This window comes from Typopeltis vanoorti, chromosome 11 (genome assembly GCF_054136105.1).
Source record: "Typopeltis vanoorti isolate ZY-2024b chromosome 11, IOZ_Tvanoo_1.0, whole genome shotgun sequence".
NCBI classification, from domain to species: Eukaryota; Metazoa; Arthropoda; class Arachnida; order Uropygi; family Thelyphonidae; genus Typopeltis; species Typopeltis vanoorti.
The window spans coordinates 41,615,429-41,638,080 of record NC_143559.1 but is presented as its reverse complement, the minus strand read 5'-3'; the positions used below and the strand labels follow the sequence as shown (position 1 = coordinate 41,638,080).

The following is a 22,652-nucleotide window of genomic DNA, read 5'->3' as shown; positions in this document are numbered from 1 at the left end:
AATTCATTCATACCTGAAGGATAGAGTACATTCAGTGTGTACTTAGATGGGTCGCTAGTGAGGATGAAGTCCAAGGTATTTGGAGAGTGTTTGGAGTTGTCTGGTATTCTGGTAGGCATGTGTGCTATTTGTAAAAGGTCATTAGTGATGGTAAATGACAGCCTCTCTAGGTGCTTGATCTGTACAATCAGAGTAGGAGTCAGCTGGTGTTGTGAACATTGACGTTTCTAAGGAAAATGACTTCACTTTTAGGAGTCATTTTCAGCAATGGACTAAAGAATATAAACTTTTAAGGAAAGGAAATAAAAAAGTTGAAAATGATTGGTGGCATTAGGAGAGCAACAGAAACAGCAAATGAATTTGATAGAATGGGGTATGGAGATTTTCAGGTCAAAGAACATCAAATCAGGAGATTCCAGGTTGGGCACTCTTTGATGTGGTATGTCACAGCAAAACATAAACCCAAACTCCATCTTTGGGATGAAAGGAATCAAAGAATGTGTAACTAGTAAAGGTGAAATGAATATTGAATTCATTTCACCTTTATTGATGTATTGACTACATCAGTCATGCACATTCTGTATGCTATAACAGAGTTCACGTTTCTGCAATGGCTGTTGGTAGAGCTGAATTTTTGCATTTTTTTATACCTGATTGTCTGTGCCTCATTTCAGCTTTGTCGTTTTTTTCCTTCTGGTTGTTGCCATAATTTTTACCTTGTTCTTACTGCACATAAGGGAGATCTGGCCAGTCTTATACACGTGACATGCTGGTAGTGATACCTTCTGACATTCTATTCATGGCAGTTATGAATGCCAATCTGCTTATTGGTGTATTGCATGTCACAATGACTAGGGATGGAAGATTAATTGCATCACTTTGTGTGTTTGTCAACTTAAAGCAGAGACACTTGGCAATTTTCCTGGGTTCAAATTTGCATTATTTGGCAAACTTGCAGATGTCATTGTTTAGTTGTGTTTGTTTTGAATGAAAGTTCAGCAAAATGGCATATTTTTTTATTCTCCCTCCATAGTGTGTTCGATTGCCATGGCAATAAGGTTATGAAACTTGATGGCATTTTCAGCAGTAAGCAGGTTGGCATCAAAATGTAGATTGTGAATCATGTCTAGCATTTTATCTAAAGCATTAATTTTAAGTGAGAAATATCATAAGTGATTTGCATGAGGAATATAAAGCTCAGGTTAGGAAGGTTACTAGTACTGTAAAGAGAGAAAATTTAGAATGTGAGAGGAGACTAGCACTGTAGTACAAGGAGTTTTTGATTATGTTGTGAATGGATTACCTTGCTGGATAGAGATAGGACTCAGGTCACCAAGGTAGATGACATAGTTGAGCTGTTTAATAATCATTTCCTTAGAGTGTTTCATCCTGGTACAACGGGCTTCATTCCTAGAGTGATAAGGAGAGGTGAAGTGTTAGAAGTGAATGAAGCGAAGGTACTCCAAATACTGAGTATACAAAATGTCAGTAAGGCAGAGAAAATAGATGGAATTTTGCTCATTTTAAGGAAATGTGCTGGGAAACCAACTGTGCCAATGACTTGGTTGTTTAATGGAAGTTTTGCACCACCTACGTACCCCTACATGCTAGAGTACTTCTTATAATAGTGGCACTATGATGTACAATCTTCACAACACTTGCAATATGTCCTCTAAACTTCAATCTGCTGTAACCATCACTCCCAAATCATGAACCTCATTCATTTCCTGCAGTACAGCACCATCAATATAGTACACAGCCTTATATTTCTGCATTCCAAAATGCAACACCTTACACTTATTAATATTAAAAATACAACCCCACTCCTTCGTCCAAATCAAAAGTCTATTCAAACCTTCCTGAAGGGAATTATCATCGGCAGTGCTACTTATAATACTACCCAACTTCAGTTATTCATCATCAGCAAATAACTGAAGATCCCCAGTGAATCATTATGATATATCATTTACAAACAAGTTAAACAGCAGGTGCCAAGAACAGAACCCTGGGGCACACCACTGGTTACTCTACTTTTTTGAGACACTGCTCCATCATACACAACTTGCTGGTATCATTTGGAGAACCAATCTCCAGTCCATCTAAAATATATTATTATTATTATTATTATTCAGGCCTCCATGGAGTCAAAAGACTCATTGTGGGAGGTCCTTCCTAAGAACATAAAGTCTGTCAAGACTCATCGAGGGGAGGTCCCCCCCCCTAAGAAACACAAAGTCTATCATACCACTCCTTAAACTCATTGACCGTTCTCGCTCTCACCACTCCATCAGGCAATGCATTCCACGGTTCAACCACCCTCCATGCAAAGAAACCGCTCCTCACCCTCTTGCTCACAGTTTCCTTTTGTACTTTCCAGGGATGGCCCCCTTGTCATGACTCCTTCCCGCTGTTCAACAAACCGAAAGAACTCCCCAGTGTCAACTTTGTAACCACCTCTCAACAGTTTAAAAGTCTCAATCATATCACCCCACCTTCTTCTATCCATCAAACTCTGCAGTCCGCACTCCCTCAGCTGATCCTCATAACTAACATTGTACAGTCCCGACACCATCTTTATTATCTGCCTTTGTACCCTTTCCACAGTTAATTTATCCCCTTCAAATCCTAGGGACCATATCTGAGAACAATAGTCTAAGTGTGGTCTGATCAGCGTCTTATACAATGGAATGATAACCATTTTATCTCTGCAGGTCAGCATCCTTCTCATTATTGCAGCAATCCTCTGCGTTACCTTCACTACCTTTGCAATATGTCCCCTAAATTTCAGGTTTCTATCAATCATCAAACACAGATCTCTTGTCTCTCTTACTTCCTCCAGTTTAACTCCTCCCATAGAGTATGCAGCGTCTCATCAATGTGTTCCAAACCTCAAGACCTCACATTTCGCTGCATTAAATCGACACCACCTATTCATTTGTCCATCTATCTAGCTTATTCAAATCCGCAGGGCTACCACATCTTCACTATTACTAATAACCATCCCTAGCTTCGCATCATTCGCAAACAACCAAATATCCCCTTGCAATCTATGGACAACATCATTGATATAAAGGTTAAACAATATAGGTCCCAGTACTGAGCCCTGTGTAACCCCACTTGTAACCTTCTGCCTCTTTGATATTGCTCCACCATATACAACTCTCTGATACCTATCAGACAGCCAATCCTCAATCCAGTTGACCAATCTGACATCCAGACCTATGTGCTGCAACTTAAATATCAGCTTATCATGTGGCACCCTGTCAAATGCCTTCGCTAAGTCTGAGAAAATTGCAGTATATGCCTTTCCCTCATCTAATTTTCTTGTAATTTTATTATAAAAGGCTAGCATATTGCTAAAATGAGAGCGCCCTTTCACAAATCCATGTTGACTCTCACAGATAACATTACCCTCATCTGCCCAATGTTGTATACGGTCCCTCACTACTTTCTCCAAGATCTTACTAACTACTGATGACACACAAACTGGCCTATAATTAGACACTTGCAGTCTGTTACCACCCTTATGCAATGGCACTATCTTACCTTCCTTCCATTCCCTGGGCACCTTTTCCGCAGCCAGACTTTCATTGAAAAGCCAGGTTAAAAGCACTGTCAGTTTCCTAGCACATTCTCTCAAAACTCGTGGTGAAATACTATCCAATCCCAAACCTTTACTGACATCCAGAGTACTCAGTATATGAAACACACTCTCCTCCTGTACCTCTAAACCTCGAACCTGCCGTATCCCTCTAGCATTAAAACTGAATCCTCTAGGATGAAATACTCCAATAAAGTGTTCATTGAACAATTCCACTGTCCTCTGCATCAGTCACTCTATTCCCATTTTTATCCCACGATGTCATTCTTCCACAGTCATTTCTTCTCTTACTGGCCACATAGCTAAAAAATTCCCTAGAATTTTCTTTGGATCTTAGGGCCAATCTCCTCTCATATTCCAGTTTTGCTTTCCTTACCACACTAGTCACTCTTCTGGCCTGTGTTCTATATTCTTCATGCATCTTCTCTTCACCTGTCTCCTTATATCTCTTCCATAGCCTCTTTTTCGCATGCAATTCCTGTTTAATATTGTTTTTCATCCACTTTGCTCCAAATTGTGTCCCCTTCTTCACTCATGGTATACAATTTACCATTGCTGCTAACAAATATTCTTTCTATCATCTATTGCCATTGTCTGCAGCTTGCACACCAACCTATCATGTGGCAGTCTATCAAACACCTTTTAAACTCCAAGAATGTCACTGTCTATGACACTCCCTTATCCAACACACCTGTCACTTTCTCATAAAATGCACATAAATTGATAAAACAAGACTTACCCCTCACAAATCCATGCTGACCATCATAAAGAATACTATGCACATTAACGGCTTAATATTGTGTTCTATTCCTAATCATTCTCTTCAAACCCTTGACTACAACTGCAGTTATTGTTACAAACTCGTCTATAATTGGAAACTTCTGTCCTAGAACGATGCTTGTTGAGTGGCACTATTTTGCCTTCTTTCCACTCCTTAGTACCCTACCAACTGCAAGACCTTCACAAAATACTAGGTCAAGAGCATAGCAAACTGTGGTGCACATTTCTTAAGAATACATGGTGATGTGTCAATCATTTCCAAAGCCTTATTAACATCTAACCGAACCAACATGTGATACACCTTTGATTATTTCACTTTCAATTCTCCTAATACTTGCCTCTCTTCTATATATTACATGGCATCATTTATACCAGTATGATATATGCTGATAAAGTGCTCATTCAATAATTCCACTATATCCTTTGCAACTATTATTCTGCTACCATGACTACCCACTAGTGTCAACCTGCCATAATTATTCTTTCTCTTGCTTGCTGAAAAGCAGAAAAATTCCCATGAGTTAACTTTCACCTGACCAGCCAATCTCCTCTTATACTGAACATATTCTTTCTTTACCATGCTTATCACCTTCCAGCTTGCACTTTATACTCTTCATGGATCCAATCGCCACCAACTGTCTTATACCTCCTCCATAGTATTTTCTTTTCCAACACAGCTTGCTTTGTTTCAATGTTCATCAATTTCACTCCTCTATTTACTTGCTTGGCCGTTGGTATACATTGCTTGTGTTAGATGCTGCCTTATGAATTTCCATGCATTGTTAATATCTTTTCTGCTCAGCTCATGTACCCAATATATTGCCCCCTTTATATTTTCACATAAATCCATTTTTGACAGTAACATTTTCTTGTTTCACCACTTCCCAAACAATTACCTCATGATCACTCTCACCAAATGGCAGCAGTATCAGTAACTCATTAACAACTATATCTTGTGAAGTTATCACCAAATCTTAATGACCTTTTACTTGCCCAACTAATTTGTTTAAACGTTTCACAATCAATACTCTCCACATCATCATCAGTCAACCAAGTTTCACGTATGCCAATTATTTTGGGGCATACTGATTCAATCAATTCTACAAACTCAGCCCTTTATTTCTGATACTCTGTACATTAGTATACAAGCATAATAATTCTCCACTCTTTGAGGCCATCCCATCAACACAATCACTCTTTACTCTCTCTGCTATAGTGCACTTCTCTCTTCATTCTGATCATCCCTGTTTCCATGATCCTGACTCTGATTTTCATTTATATTCTTAAGGTTGATGGAACTACACTGTAAAAAAATTGATCACAATAGAGATCTGGTAATGACAGTGGGTAGGAGTCAAAGTTCACAGGACATATTGCAAATAAAAAGTGGCATGAATAATATCATTGTGACATCAAAACACACATTGTTGACTAGAGATGGGTATGTTATTGTTTCTTGATACAGTCATGTGAAACATTGCTATTCGGTTACCAGGATTTTGTGGAAAGAGGAAGTGTTGTAGAGTATTCAGAGGTAAGTTATCAAAAAAATGTTATCTAGCCTCTGTGGAACACTCATTTGTGAGAATAGATTGAAGATTGTGAATGTGAAGATTGTGAATTGGACTAATAGATGAAAAAGAAAGAATATCATAGGAACATACATTACTAAAGCTGATTTTATACGACAAATGCAGAAGAAAGTTTTAACTACATGGTAGGAGAGATAACAAAAATTCATTTTTGAAAATTGAGTAAGAATAGTAAGCTACTATATGATGGTTAGAATTTTTACTTGGAGAATGCATACAAGTGAAATGGATTGTATGCATTGTCAGTGAATGCATTTGATCAGAAGTATGGTTGATACTGTGTGAGTTGGTATAGGCTTCTTGTCATGAGTTCTAGGACTCCATGGAGATGTTTGAATAATAATAATAATAAAACTGCAGATTTGAGAAAAATAAGCACCTGTTATATGTTTTCCTGATTTATACAGTAGATGCTTGCTATAGACCTCTAGGGACCAAAAACATAATAGCACAAGGTTCAGTAAATGAATTTAGGGGGAAAAATACTACCTCCCCAATACTTTATCCTCCTGTAACAAAGGAACGGCCAGGAAATAAAAAAAAAAGAGATCATGGGAACAAAACAAGGAAATCGCAAGACATTGTTTTGTGTCTTGCAAAGAAATCCCATAAAACAGAAGAAATCATGAGAAATAGAAGAAAAGAAATTGTGAGAAACAAAACAAAAGAAATCATGAGAATATACCAATGGAAATTGTGGGAAATCATACACTGATGAGAGAACACAAAGGATTGGCAGGAACAATACATAAAGCACATGGAATGACAGCACGAAAATGTACAAATGCAAACAGAGCTGTGAGACATAAAAAAGATCTAGAAGAATATGCAATAGGTTCCTACTACTTCTGAAAATGGTGTCTGTAAAGACTGTGCATCAGTGGCACAGAAAGTTGCAGCATGTGGGTCGAGTTCTGTCTTGGATTTTTCTCAGTGGATGCATTGCAAAAATTGCTTCATGAATGCAGCAAAAAATATGATACATTTGTGGAGTGAACAAAAAAGAAGGAAAGTATTAATATATGTGAAAAGTGTATCGATAGATTAGAGCAATTAGAAATGAAAGCTAGAGTCAGGACCATAGTAAAGAGCTTAGTCAAGAGTTAGTGAAAACAAAAAGTGTTATGAAACATCTAGAAGATGGGACTAAATACCTAAAGAAGAGATTGGCTGATGTGAATGAGAAGGAGGAAGTTAGTATTACAAAGAAAGAGTCAAAAGATAATCATATGTTATTTTATGGGGGGACTCGATCATTAGAGGTGTCATGACTAGTAAAGTTCACAAAACATGCTTTGCTTTCCAGGTGGAACAATGAAACAAATAAATGACGCTTTGCAGAGAAGGAAAAAAGCGAGCATCAGAATTAGTGGTAATAGTGAAAAAAAGAATGTTGATAGAGACTTGAGGAAGTTGTTGCAGCAGATAAAGGATAATAGCATTGTTGGAAAAGTCTTTAGCGTGTTGCCTGAATATGACAATAATGAATTGGAGAGCAGAGATAATGAATAGCAAGATGGTTGAGTTGTGGGAAGCAAAAGGAGTTCAGTTTGTAAATATGTAGAATGAATTTGAAGGAAAGTTAGAATGGTTTAAAGTTGATGGAATGCATTTGAATGGGTTTGGTGTTGGGCATATACAAAGGCTATTGTTTGCTGAAAAGGCACAGAAACAAGAAGTTAATGTAACTAACAATCTAAGCGAAGAAGTGTAGCAGGATAGCACAGCTAAACTGGTTGCACAACAGGAGGAAGATGGATATGACGTCGAAGATGTGGTTGCAGCAGCACAAGGTGATGGAATGCATAGAGGTGAGGATGAGACATGAATGGCAATCAGAATCACAATATGTTAGTGGTCAGATCAAAGAGACAAGTGTGGTATAGCAGCTAGAATAGAGAATGTTGGTGCTGGTAGAATAGCCTCAGAGATACAGGGATTGTCATGTTTGTAAACAAATGTAAGGAGTATTCGAAATAAGAGAGCTGAGTTTGCCTCATTGATTGAGTCAGTATGCCTGAAGATAATTGGTATGAGTGAAACTTGATTGTCTAAACTTGCGAAAAAAGTGAAACTTGATTTTTTTAGGAAGCTGAAAAGATGAGGAAGAGTGCTTTTAATGATTCCAAAGGAATGCAATAAGGAATGATGATGATATACTGTGAGGCCTTGAAATGGTAGCATATAGAATTTTCTGAAAAGATAGAAAGATGAAGAGAGGAGGGGGGGGGGTATTATTAATGGTAGCAGAGGAACTGTATCCTTCAAGAGCCAAAGTGGAAAATAGTAGTATGTGTGAAGAATTTGAAGTTGTTTGGTGTGAAGCTGAGATCAACAGAATAGCATATCTAATAGGATGCTGTTATAGGCCAGGGAATGTGGAGAGTATTGATTGTGAAATGTTTAAGCAAATTAGTTGGGCAAGTAAAAGGAAGATGATCCTAATGGGAGATTTTAATTCTAGGAATATAGATTGGAAAGAAGAGATAGTGTATAGTAACAAGGAGAGTGAATTTGCTGAGTTTCTGTGGGATAACTATCTGAAGCAGCATGTGACGGAAACAACACGAGGTTTATCGGTGTTAGATTTGGTGATATCGTCACAGGATGTGGTTGTGAATGAGGTATCAATACTGCCACCTGTTGGTGAAAGTGATCATGAGGTATTGGTTTGGAAGGTAGTGAAACAGAAAAAAGTTGTTATCAAGAAGATCTGTATGTAGAATTATAAGGATTAAGAGAAGCTCCATAGCCAACTAGCAACAATACATTGGGTTGATGAATTGTGTAGAAAAGATGTTGACAGTGCATGGGAAATGATAAGGCAGTATCTAACAAAAGCAATGCATAACTAGATACCAAGAGTTAAGAGAATAAATAAAGTAGGAGCGAGAGGATGAATGGTGAAATCAAGCAAGTAGTGTTATAAAAGAAGTTATTATGGAGAAGGTACAAGACAGTTTGCAGCGAACAGATGTATGAAGAATATAAAGTGCAGACCAGAAGAGTAACAAGCATGGTTAGAAAAGAAAAAGTAGAATATGAGAGGAGATTAGCCAGTTGGATCAAAGCTAATCTGAGGTTTTCTTTTTTCTATGTGGCAAGCAAGAGGAAAAATAATTAAGGCAGGTTGATGCTAGTGGATAGTTAGGGTAGCAGAGTAACCATAGCAAATGATATAATGGAATTAATTAACAGACACTTCATCAGTGTATCCCATAGTGGTGTGAATGATGCTGTGCAACATGTAGAAGGGAGGCAAGAATTAGGAGAAAGAATCAGACATATATCATAAGTGTTTCTTGGGTTAGATGTTAATAAGGCTGTGGGAATGGATGACATATCACCATATATTTTTAAAAAATGTGCAAAAGAGTTAGCCATTGCCTTGTCTGGTTATTTAATGAGAGTTTTGCAGTGAGTAAAGTTCCTAAGGTGTGGAAAAAAGGCAAAATAATAAATCTCCACAAGCATGGTTCAAGAACAGATGTTTCCAATTATAGACCAATCTGTAATTGAGATCAAAGTTTTGGAAAAATTGGTTAAAAATAGAATACAGGATTAGGTTGATGAACATAGGATTGTCTATGATAGTCAGCATGGATATGTGAAGGGCAGGTCTTGTTTTAGTAATCTGCTTATGTTTTATAAGGATAAGGGAGAATCCTATACAGCGATATTCTTGGACTTTGCAAAAGCATTTGGTAGATTACCACACGATAAGTTGGTGTTCAAGTTGCAGAGGATAGGAATGATATTGGTTAGATGGATTGGAGATCGGTTCTCTGAACAATACCAGCAAACTGTGTATGATGGAGCTGTATCTCAGAAAAGGAAGGTGACCAGTGGCATGCCTCAGGGTTCTGTCCTTGGACCCTACTGTTTAACTTGTTTATTAATGATATTTCTTGTGGATTGACTGGGGATCTTCAAGTGTTTGCCAATGATGCAAAGTTAGATAAAATTATCAGGAGTAGTGATGATGTTAATTCTCTAGAGGAAGACCTGAAATGTATTTTAGCTTTGACAAATGAATGGGATTGTAGTTTTCATAATAATAAGTGCAAGGTGTTGCATTTTGGAGAGCTGAAATATAATGCTGTGCACTATATTGATGGTACCATATTGTAGGAGGTGTATGGTGCATAGCTAATGCTTATTAAGCACTGATATTAAGCTATCTGAAAAGATATCTAGAGTGCTTAATAAACATCAGCTACACACCATATTTAAACTGTATGTCCCATTGGCAACTCTAATCGGTTCACCCAAGGACAGAATTGCTTCTTCTTTATAACATCCAGGAGTCTATTAACTTAGATTTCAGTCATTTCGTTAAGTGTGAGATGTGTTATATGCATTCTTTCGATTACATAAATGATTTGTGGATGTTTAGGGCGGATGGAAAGAGGATGTGTGCGAAGTGTGACCTGAATGAGGAATTGATGAATGCAAATATGAAATCGATGACAAAAAGTGTTAGTAGCAACAGTGGCGCAGGGAAAATCAGTGCACGTTCGAAAGAGAAGGATGGTGTGAAAGAGAGGCAAAAGAATGTTAAAAAAATCAGAAAAAAAGAAAACGAGTGATTTAAAAACTGTAACGGATGTTAATAAGGATGAAAATGAGGCAAGAGTGCCAGAAGGAAACGAAATTGAGAGAACGAATGAAACTGGAAATGGCATAATGCAGGAATCGAAAGTGGAAAAAATCGAAAGAATGAATGATAGCGAAAGTCGGACCAAAAGACGGAAGCACAGAAAGATGAATGAGGGTGAAAGTGAGAAGAAGGTGTCGAGAGTTAGAAAATTAGAAAGAATGAATGATAGAAATGTGACGCGAGATTCGGAAGTTGAATTGGATTCGATGAGGAAAGAGATGAAATGGATGTGGAAAGAAATTAGGAAAATTCGGGTAAAAACTATTAAAACTAATCATGATGGTACAAAAGAGTTAACGAAAGATGAGCGAGTGGCATCATATGGCGACTCCATTATTAAAGGTGTGCTGGATGATAGGATGCACAAGGTATGTTTTCCAGGTGGTAAAACGAGTAGAGTGATTGAGGCATTGGATATGAGGAGGGAGTGAGCAAAGGAGTTGATGGTTTTAATTGGCACGAATAATTTGACAGAGGACAAAGAGCAAGTCAGAATGGATGTCAGGAGGCTGCTTAGAAGAATAAAAGAGAATAGTGTGACAGGAAGAGTAGTCAGCGTGTTGCCTAGGTATGACTGTGGTGAGATGAGGCGGAGAGCAAGGATTATGAATGATATGCTGGCTGAAATGGGTGAAGAGATGGGAGTACAGTTTGTTAATGTGTGGAATGAGTTTGAAGGAAGAAGTAAACTGTATGGGAGTGATGGACTGCATTTGCGTGGTTATGGTGATAGTCGCTTGGAGAGACTGCTGCTGGAAGGTAGAGAAGTGAGTAGAGAGAATGAATCAGATCAAGTGGGAAGTGATGTGGAAGAGCAGGAGAGTAAGACAAGAGAGATTGAAGAGGTGGTTATGAATGAGGAAGTGAGTGGTATGAGTACAGAAAATGAGAGAATGGGTGTGCAAGAGGAGCAGGGAAACAGGGAGGCTCAGGGTGGATGGGTACATAGCGTGAGAAAGGTGGATGCTCTGAGAGAAGGTGAGAGCATACATACACAGGAAAGAAATGGGATGACCTGGGATCAAGAGGAAATGGTTGGAATTGAAAAGGGTTTTAAAATGAATAAGAAGAAAGGGAAATGGCCCCAGTAAAGCATGGAGAGATCACATTGAGTGAGTGGTATCAGTGGAACTAGCTGTAAATCCAGAAATGAGCTGTCGTGTTTGTATACAAATGCTAGAAGTATAAGAAACAAGGCAGATGAAATGGTTGCATTAATTGCGTCTGTTCACCCAAAGATTGTCGGAATAAGTGAGACATGGTTAGATGAGGACAACATCCTGAGAGGAATAGAGATAGAAGGGTATGATGTGTTTCGTGAGGATAGAAGGGGTAAAAAGGGAAGGGGAATGCTATTGATGATAGAGAAAGAGTTATGTCCATACAAAGTAGAGATGCAAGAGGCAAATAATGCCAGTGGTTTTGAGGAAGTATGGTGTGAGATAGAGGTGAATGGAATCAAATACTTGGTGGGATGTTGTTATAGACCAGGTAATGTGGATGGTGGTGATAATGAAATGTATAATCAAATTAGTCAAGCAAATAAGAAAAGGGTGAACATTATGGGCGATTTTAATTATGGCAATATAGAGTGGAATGAAGAGATAGCAACTGGAAGTAAAGAAAATGAGTTTCTTGAGTTTTTGAGGGATAACTACCTCAGACAGTACATAACAGAGGGCACGCGAGGATTGAGGGTCTTGGATTTAGTCATCTCATCAGAGGATGTAATTATAAATGAGGTGTCCAGTCATCCACCAATTGGTGAGAGTGACCATGAGGTGATTGCCTGGGTGGTTGCCAGCAGTGTGAGGACCTCTGTGAGAAAATGGTATATGTGGAAATGCAATGAGGGGGGGGGGTGATTATGAAGAGCTCAGGAGACAGCTTGCAGGTGTAGCATGGAATGAGGAGTTAGCTGGAAAAGAGATCAATGCAGCTTGGGAGATTTTCAAAGACTATCTAGTAGATACAATGTCCAAGTGTATTCCAAGGGTGAGAAGGTTAAATAAAGTAGGTGTGATATGGATGAATAAAGAGTTTAAGTATGCAGCAATACAGAGAAAGAGGGCATTGTGGAGGCAGCATAAGAGAAGTGGAAATAACCAATTCCATGAGGTCTACAAAGACCAGGCAAGGAGGGTGACTTGGTTGGTGAGGGTAGCTAAAGAGAGGTATGAACAGCAGTTAGCTAATGAAGCCAAAAAGAATCCTAAGGAGTTCTTTCAATATGTAGCCAGCAAAAGAAAGAATGATTATGGAAGGATGACATTGACAGGAGAAAATGGTATAAAGACAGCTATTGCAGAATGTGTGGTGGAGATACTTAATGAGCAATTCATAAAGGTCTTTCAATCTTGTGAATATGACTTCATGGGGAGATTGAGAGCAGTAGATGATGGGGAGGAGAGACTGACTGTAGTGAGCAAGAGGTGTATGGGGAGTTGAGTAAACTAGGTGTTAATAAGGCTGTGGGACTTGATAATATATTGCTACGTATTCTGAAGGAATGTGCCAGGGAGTTGACACCTGTCTTGACATATTTTTTTAATACGAGTCTTGCACTTGGTCAAGTTCCTGCAGAGCGGAAGGAACTTTATTGTAATAAGCAAGTAGATTACTTGGTATTTGAGGAAATAAATAAGATTGATGTTAATAAGGTGATAGGATTTGATGACATATCACCATGCATTTTAAGGGGATATTCCAGAGAACTGGCAGTAGCATTCCATGCATGTTTAATAATAGTCTTACAACAGCACAGGTTCCAAGGGAGTCGAAAGAAGGTAAAATTGTTCCACTGCATAAGAGTGGTGATAAAGCTGTTGCTTCAAATTATAGACCAATCAGTATATCTGGATTTGTGGTGAGGGTACTAGAGAAAGAGAGAGAGAGATTGGCGAGAAGTAGGATACAGAATTGGCTTGAAGACAGCAGTATTCTTTGTGGTTGTCAGCTGGGTTTGCTAAGGGGAGATTATGTTTTACTAACCTACTTATGTACTATAACAAGGTGACAAAGATCTTGGACAGGGGAGTGCATATATTGGATTTTGCAAAAGCTTTTGATAAGCTCCCAAATGACAAACTATTAAATAAATTGAAGCAGATGGGATTGGATAATAGACATCAGAGTTGGATCAGTGACTGGCTGTTAAATAAGTATCAGAAAGTTGTATACGGGAGGTGCAGTATCCAGTATGAGGAAGGTCAATAGTGGTGTACCAAAAGGGTCAGTTTTGGGACCATTGTTGTTCAATTTGTATATTAATGATATTGGGATGAGTTTAACTACTGATATACAGCATTATGCAGATGATGCAAAATTGGGAAGAGCAATACAGAGTCAAGCAGATGTTATGGCCTTGCAGGAGGACTTGAATAGATTGTATGAATGGGCAGGTAAGTGGAACTATCAGTTCAATGTTGCAAGTGTAAGGTTTTGAAATTTGGTAAGCAACGATGGGATGCAAAGTATACACTCGGTGGAGAAACTTTAAAGAAGGTAGAAGAAATGAAAGATCTGGGAGTGGTGGTGGGCAAGGATCTGAAATTCTGGGGCCACATTGCACAAGTCACATCGAATAATGGCAATGATGCAGAGGACCCTGACATGCAGAAATAAAGAGGTGATGCCATATTGTAAGGCCTTAATATGAATTGTTGTGCACTGTCCTGGTCACCAAGTTTTCATGGTGATAAGTATATGTTGTAAAGGATCCAGAGAAATTTTCCAAAGGTGGTCAGTGGTCTTTGGAATGTGGGGTATGAGGACAGATTGAAAGAATGTAAGTTGTAGAGCCTTATGAATAGGAGGAAGAGGGGAGGAGATATGATTTAGACATATAAGCTAGTTAGGGGTTGTTATCAAGTTGACAAGGAAGAGATTTTTCATAGAATGGGAGAGTGGGGGGGGGGGTAGAACAAGAGGCCATCACTGGAAACTGTATAAGGAGGATGTGAGCAGAGAAGTGAGGAAAGGGTCTTTGCATGGAGAGTGGTTGGTGAGTGGAATGCATTGCCTGAGTGTTTTGTGAATGTAGACACATTGAATCATTTTAAGGCATAGTTGGATGAGCATTGTGTGCAATAGTGTGTACCTCCCATGATGAGTCTCTGACTCCATGGAGGTCAGACGTTAATAATAATAATTACTTTCATAATCAATTATTTGTAAACAGTATTGAAAATAAAGTATAACGATTTTCTCCAATCAGTGGCATCGTACCATAATCATTTGTTATTTTGCTGGCTTAATATTGAAAGAACTCTGTAGATTTTTTTTTTTTTTTTTTTTGGCTTCATTAGCTAACTGCTGCTCACATTGAACTTTTGGTCCTCTTACCAACTGAGTCAACCTCCTTGCCTGTTCTTTGTATTCTTCAACATGGAACTGGTCTATACTGAACTGTTCTATAGTTGGCAAGCAACATGACTGAATAGACTGGGAATATATGGGTAATGATAATGGATATCAATTCAAGTCTAACAAAAGGAAAATGATGTATTTTAGTTTTGGTTTAAAGAGATTACATGTTGCATATTATCTTGACAAAATTTCTCTCTAAAAATGAGAGAAGTTCAGAGACCATAACAAAAATAGTATAAGTAACACAATAAAAGCAATGCTGAAAATAACGGAAATAAAAATAGGCAAGTCATTGTACTCTTTAGAAGGCATTGATTTTATTGCATCTGGACAAGTGAGCACAGCAGTCCAGATGTTTTTTCATTACCTGGATAGACTGGACCACCTTCAAGTGGTCCAGAGAGGGAAACCACAAATCAGGTGGTTCACCTCTTCCAATGCTATGGTTTCCTTCTCAGCTTTCCTCATTGCTAGTCAATGAAACGCTGTGTGGCAACTGCAGATTGCATTGGTCACATTGGAATACAAAAGATAAGGGATTAATCTTAGAGGGGAACTTTATATAAGGACATGGATGTGCATGGGATCTACAGATGGATACTCTTGATATTGTTTGTAAAGAGATGAAGAGGTATAAAATTACATCATGAGAATTACAGAGACCAAATGGAATGGAGAAGGTCACTTCAAAAGACAGAATGGAAAGCTAGTTGTTTATTCAGGAGGTAACCAAAAGCATCATGGAGTAGCTGTGATACTGAAGATACTTCAGGTAAGATACCTTCTTGGTTATAATCCCATTAATGACAGGATACTTTCTATTAGACTTAGAGCTCACCTACTAATGTGTCAATTGTGGTAGTTTATGCACTCCACACAGATAGGCCTGATTAAGAGTGAGAGAAATTCTATTAAAACTTACAGACTGTTTTGGGCTGCTTACCAAGGAAAGATGTACTTTACATCTTAAGGGATTTCAATACAAAAGTGGGAAAGAGATGAAAGTTAGGCCTGAGTGTGGCATGTTTGGTCCTGGCCGTGATGAAAGACTATTGGAATTTTCCCATGCTAACAGATTAGTTATTACCAGTACCTGCTTCCAGATACACCCATGACACACCTATACTTGGACATCGAACACTGATAGGTCAAGGAACCTGAATGATTACATCCTGGCTCTCCAATGATGGAAGACAAGCATTTCTGATGTGCATGCTTGTCCTGAAGCAGACTGTGGCACAGACCATCAGCTATAGTAAGAGCCAAAGTAAGACTAAGACTCCAAAACCTTCCAAGGCAGGCATGTCTAACTAGACTGGATATCAAAGTAATTCTAGTGGGTTCACAGAAGAAACATCAACTCATTTAGATGCTCTTTTGGAGACTAGTGAAGAGAACTCACTTGAAATGCTTTCGGAAGGAATCAAGGTTATAATACAAAATATAGTCAAGAAGTATCTCAGCCCAATTAGATGACTACGAGACCCATGGATATCGGATTCAACATGGGATCTAATCGAAAGAAGGCACTTGGAAAAACAGAGACATAGAGACTGAAGAATATAGGAAATTATATAGAGAAGTTAGAAGAGCCATCAGACAGGACAAAGAACATTTTTATACTAATAAATGTGAAGAGATAGAATTCCAGATGAGGAGGCACAATTATAAAAGGATGTTTTGTTTAGTTCATGACCTAAAGCACAAGTTTAAGCCCAAACTGAATGTAATTGGAAATCAAAAATAGAAAATTTGGAGGCACCCTCTCACCAGGAAAATTTCAATTCGGAATGTCCTCCACTTAGGCATGAGGTTGAAAGAGCAGTTAAACAGCAATAAGGCTCCAGGTGCTTCCAGTCTCCAATACCCTTGTAATCAATCTAATTGATTACAAGGATATGGGAGAGAGAAGGTGGTTTTCATACCATTATACAAGAAGGAATATATGAAGGATTGCAAGGAGTATAGAAATATTAGCTTAATCTTTCATGTAAGCAAGATTTTATTAAAGACCATTCTAAATAGGATTGAGGCCAAAGTTGTGGTAGAGATACCTGAGAAACAAGCAGGTTTTAGGAAAGGTAAGGTACCAGAGATCAGATCCTTTGCCTTAGACAGATCATAAAAAGTATAAAGAATTTAGACTCCCTATGGTAATGTTTTTCATAGACTACTCTAAAGCTTTCGACTGCATTTGGAATGTGAAACCGTGAGAAGTAATGAAAATAATGGGTTTTCCTCAACACACTATTAGAATGAGCAAGAAGCCATGGTAAAAACAGGTATTGCATTAACTAATGGAATTCAGGTTGGAAAGGGAGTTAGGCAAGGATGCCTACTTTCTCCTCACTTGTTTAGTTCTATGCTAAGGACATCATGTATATAGCATTGGATGAGCTTAATACAGGAATTAGGATAGGTGGTAGATTGATCAGTAATATGAAGTATACTGATGCAGTACTTCTTTGTGATGACAAGGAAGAACTAGGACAAAGTTAATGAGACCAGTAAAACAGAGGTCTTCAGCTCAATCCTAACAAGACACACATTATGGCTCTCAAAGGAAATACAGACAGGGAAGCTCCTGAGAAACAAGTGCACCTTAATGGAGAAAAAAATTAGGAAGTTAGCAAGTTTGAGCACTTGGGATCCATTATTAATAATGTAAAGAATTACTCTTCAAAAGAGGATTAGGGATGGCTAAAACAACAGAGGCTTGTCTAAAATCTGGAAGGATGGATCTATCTCCACAAGAACAAAGTTGAGGATTGTGGATGTAGCTGTTTATCCAACAGTCACTTATGGATGTGAGACAAAATCTGATAGGAAAAGAATTGCTGCTTTTGAGATGTGGTGTTTCAGAAGGCTGTTGAGGATATCATATACTGAAAGGTGGACAAAGTTCATGATGGAAAGGATCAGCAGAACTTTAAGGATCCTTAACGTTCCTTAAAGTTGAAAACTCAGAAACGCATACAACAGGACCACCTGGTGAAGACTTGTGTGGCACATCACCAAGCATCTGAGTGACCATAATGCATCTGTTGATGTCCAATGAATAGCTGGATGGATAGAGTCTGGAATTCTGGGAGGAGTCCATATAATAATAATAACAACAATAATTTAATATTCTAATTTTATGGCTTTCTCCTGATCTAGTCTGAAGTAAATATTCCAAACAACATATCTGAGACTTTAACATCATCAAATTTTATGTTTATTGAAATATGTAATATTGAAAATAAACCAATAAAAATTTTACCTCATATCCAAGACCTGTGAGACACACACATAAGGCTGTGCATTTTTATCTTGAGCCAAATCATACAGAAATAATTTGAAGTCGCAAACTACCACAAACTGTCGCATCCAACCTTTTTTAACTCCTCCTGGCTTTGGAACCTAATAAAAAAATGTAATCTTAATGATCAATTGCCTATGCTGTTGAAATGATGAGAGATTCTATTAAATGTGTAATTTTAAATCACATGTGAGTAAACTGAGCATAACGAGTTATATTAGAAACAGGTTACTCTGTGAAAATGTGTGCATGTTTTAATGTGATTCCATCCACAAAAGATTGTAAACCTATAGTACATTATTACTGTGGGTGAGCTAAGGATTTTCTTTTTGTCTGTTTTTATCAGTTTTATATATATTTACACAATCTGCAAACCCTGAACGAGAGACTAAACACACAATTTTTTTCAAGCCACTTCAAGACTCCAGTAAGTTGAGTGGTGGTCTTCCACTGACCAATCTTCCATCTATAGGCAATCCCAAACATCTATGTCCACATTGTGATTTCAACCTAGAGCTTGTTTGCTGGAAAGTGGCATATGCTAATCACTTGGCCAAACAGGCTGGCAATGGTATTTTAATTACTGTAAATGTTTGTCTATAAATTTATTATACAGGCATTTCCATGGTGTCAGAGGTCTCATCACAGGTGATCCACACTAACCTTTATACATACAACACCTATTATACCTCTCCTTAAACTTATTTACTGGCAGGGCACTCGCAACTAATTCAGGCAAACCATTCTACTCACTCAATCACCACTCTCCAAGCAAAAAATCTAGTCCATACATGCTTACTAACCACACTTAAATAACTTCCAGGGGTGACCACTAGTTCTCTCTCCCTCGTTCTATTTATTTTGGATCGAAAAATGTTGTTTGTGTTCATCTTAGAGAACCACCTTTAATAATCATAAGTTTATCATGTCCTCTTTTTTCTACCTATCAACTAAACTGCAACCCACACAATTTTGACCTATTCTCATAGGGAGCATTCCACAAACCTGTCACCAGCTTATTATTATTATTACCCCAAGACCTCATGATAGGCCTGAAGAAGAGAGTGAAGAATTCTATGAAAACTTACAAACTGTTTTGGACTGCCTACCAAGGAGAGACATACTGTACATCTTAGGAGACTTAAATGCAAAAGTGGGAAAGAGTATGAGAGTCAGGCCAGAATGTGGCATGTTTGGTCTGGGTGAACATAACACCCATGGTGAAAGATTGTTGGAATTTGCCCGTGCTAACAGATTAGTTATTACCAATACCTGCTTCCAGAAACATCCACGACGGACTTATACTTGGACATCTAACATCGATAGGTCAAGGCACTAAATTGATTACATGCTGGCTCTCCAGCGGTGGAAGACAAGCATCTCTGATGTGCATACTTGTCCTGGAGCAGATTGTGGTACAGATCATCAGCTAGTAAGAGCCAAAGTAAGACTAAGACTCCGAAAACTTCCAGGTTGGGCACATCCCACGAGATTGGATGTTAGAGTAATTTCTAGTGGATTCACAGAAGAAACATCAACTCGGTTGGATGATTTTTTGGAGACCAATGAAGAGAACTCACTAGAAATGCTTTGGGAAGGAGTGAAGGTGATAATACAGGATACAGTGAAGAAATATCTCAGCCCAATAAGAAGACCAAGAGACCCATGGATATCAGATTCAACAGGGGAACTAATCAAAAGAAGGTGACTGGAAAAACAAAGAGACACAGGGACTGAAGAATACATGAGATTATACAGAGAAGTCAGAAGAGCCATCAAGCAGGACAAGGAAAAGTTCTATACTAACAAATGTGAAGAAATAGAGTTCCAGATGAGAAGGCATAATTATAAAAGGATGTTTTATTTAGTTCGTGACTTAAAGCACAAATTTAAGCCTAAATTGAATGTCATCAAAGACAGGAATGGATCATTACTAATAAAAGAGTTGGAAATCAAAAACAGATGGAAAGAATACTGTGAGGAACTGTATGGATAAAGAAAATGTGGAGTCCTCACACCAAGAAAATTTTGATTTGGAACTTCCTCCACTTAGGCATGAAGTTGAAAGAGCAGTTAAGCAGCTCAACAGCAATAAGGCCCCAGGTGCAGATAAAATTCCAGCAGAGTTAATTAAGGCCACAAGAGATGGAGGGATAAGAGTGTTTCATAGATTGATTACAAGGATATGGGAGACAGGATCATAGCCTAGAGACTGGAAGAAGTCAGTTTTCATACCACTACACAAGAAAGGTGATATGAAGGCATGCAAGAATTATAGAACTATTAGTTTGATATCTCATGCAAGCAAAATTTTATTAAAGATCATGCTAAATAGGATTGAGACCAAAGTTGAGGCAGAGATGCCCGAGGAACAAGCAGGTTTTAGGAAAGGTGGGGCACCAGAGATCAGATCCTTTGCCCTAGACAGATCATAGAAAAATATAAAGAATTAAGACTCCCTCTGGTAATGTGTTTCTTAGACTACTCTAAAGCTTTTGACTGTGTTGAGCATGTAAAACTGTGGGAAGTAATGAAAGGAATGAGTTTTCCTCAACACACTATCAGGTTGATAGGCAACTTGTATAAGTTGCAAGAAGCCACAGTAAGAACAGGTGTTGGATTGACTGACTGGCTTCAAGTTGGAAAAGGAGTTAGACAAGGGTGTTTACTTTCTCCTCACTTGTTTAGTATATATGCAAAGGACATCATGCATGAAGCATTGGATGAGCTCATTACAGGAATTAGGATAGGAGGTAGATTGATCAGTAATCTGAGGTATGCTGATGATACAGTACTCCTTTGTAATGACATGGAAGAACTAGGACTAATTCTTGACAAAGTTAACAAGATCAGTAATAACAGAGGACTTCAACTCAATCCTAGCAAGACAAAGATTATGGTTCTCAAAGGAAATACAAACAGAGAAGCTCTTGAGAAACAAGTGTACCTTAATGGAGAAAGAATTGAGGAAGTCAGCAAGTTTGAGTATCTGAGATCCATTATTAATGTGAAGAATTGCTGTTCAGAAGACATCAGAAAAAGGTTAGGAATTGCTAAAACAACAGTCAGAGACCTGTCTAAAATCTGGAAGGATGTATCTATCTCCATGGAAACAAAGTTCAGCATTTTGGATGCAATTGTTTTACCAACAGCGACTTATGGATGTGAGAGTTGGAACCTAAAGAAGTCAGAGAAGAAACGGATATCTGCTTTTGAGATATGGTGTTACAGAAGGCTGTTGAGGATATCATATACTGAAAGGCGTACAAATGAATGGGTGTTAGAAAAGATCAGCAGAACTTTAAGGCTTCTTAAGGATATTGACAGAAGAAAGTTAAAGTATTTTGGACACAGAAAGGATGAAAGGGGGACTTCTCAGAACAGTAATAGAAGGTAAAGTTCCTGGAAAAAGAGGCAGGGGTAGACCATCAATGAGATGGATGGATGGCATGTGTGGAGTGACTGATCTTCAGAGAGTTGAGTCTGCAAGAAAAGTAAACAACAGGACTACATGGCGAGGCCTGGTGTGGAACATCATCGAGCATCGGAGTGACCATACGGCATCTGTAGATGCCCAGTGAACATAGAGAGAGAAGACCTCATGGAGTCAAAGACTCATCTGGAAGGTCCTTTTATTACACACACACACACACACACACATCTCATCATACTCTGTCTTAAACACACTCAAACTCCTTGCAGACACCACATTCTCAGGAAAGGCATTCCAATAATTCACAACTCTGCATGAAAAATACCTGCCTCTCACTCCCCTATTCACACCCTCTTTATACAGTTTCCAGGGATGACCTCTGGTTCTCCCCTGATCTCCCACTATTCTCTGTAGAACTTCTCCACCACTGATCCTATAACAACCCCTTACCAACTTGTAGGTCTCTATCATATCTCCCCTCTTCCTCCTGTCCACCAGACTCTGCAAATTAATCACTCATATGTCCACCATCTCCTGATCTCCAAGAATATTATCCCTAATTTCTATTATTTATAAAACATTCCTTGAAAACAGAAACATAACTTAAAATATACAGAATGCTGAATAATTTAATAAAAAGAGGCCATGAAATTTAGAGAAATACATACTGCAAGTTGTGATTTTTTTTTTTGCTTGTACATTACTGCATATGAGAATGCAAGAATGTTTTTATGATGGAAGGTTATAAACCTATAATAGGCATATGATATCCTGGATGAGTTAATAAGGGTTAGACAATAAAGAAACTCTGTTCTGGAGACCAAATTTGAAACTTTTTTAAGCTAGTTCATGACTCCAATAAGCACATTGATGGTGATCACATGCTGGCCAATGAAATTCATCTACCACCTAAAGAC

At 38.2% G+C, this 22,652-nt stretch overlaps 1 protein-coding gene across 1 annotated transcript in view; it reads right to left on the bottom strand.

Moving 5' to 3' along the window:
• LOC150101467 (serine/threonine-protein kinase Genghis Khan-like) overlaps window positions 1-22,652 on the bottom strand; it is an 896,778-nt gene that overhangs the window by 280,330 nt on the left and 593,796 nt on the right. Inside the window, 1 exon segment of the mRNA XM_090400803.1 lies at window positions 18,264-18,403. Coding sequence (XP_090256929.1) covers window positions 18,264-18,403 — 140 coding nt within the window.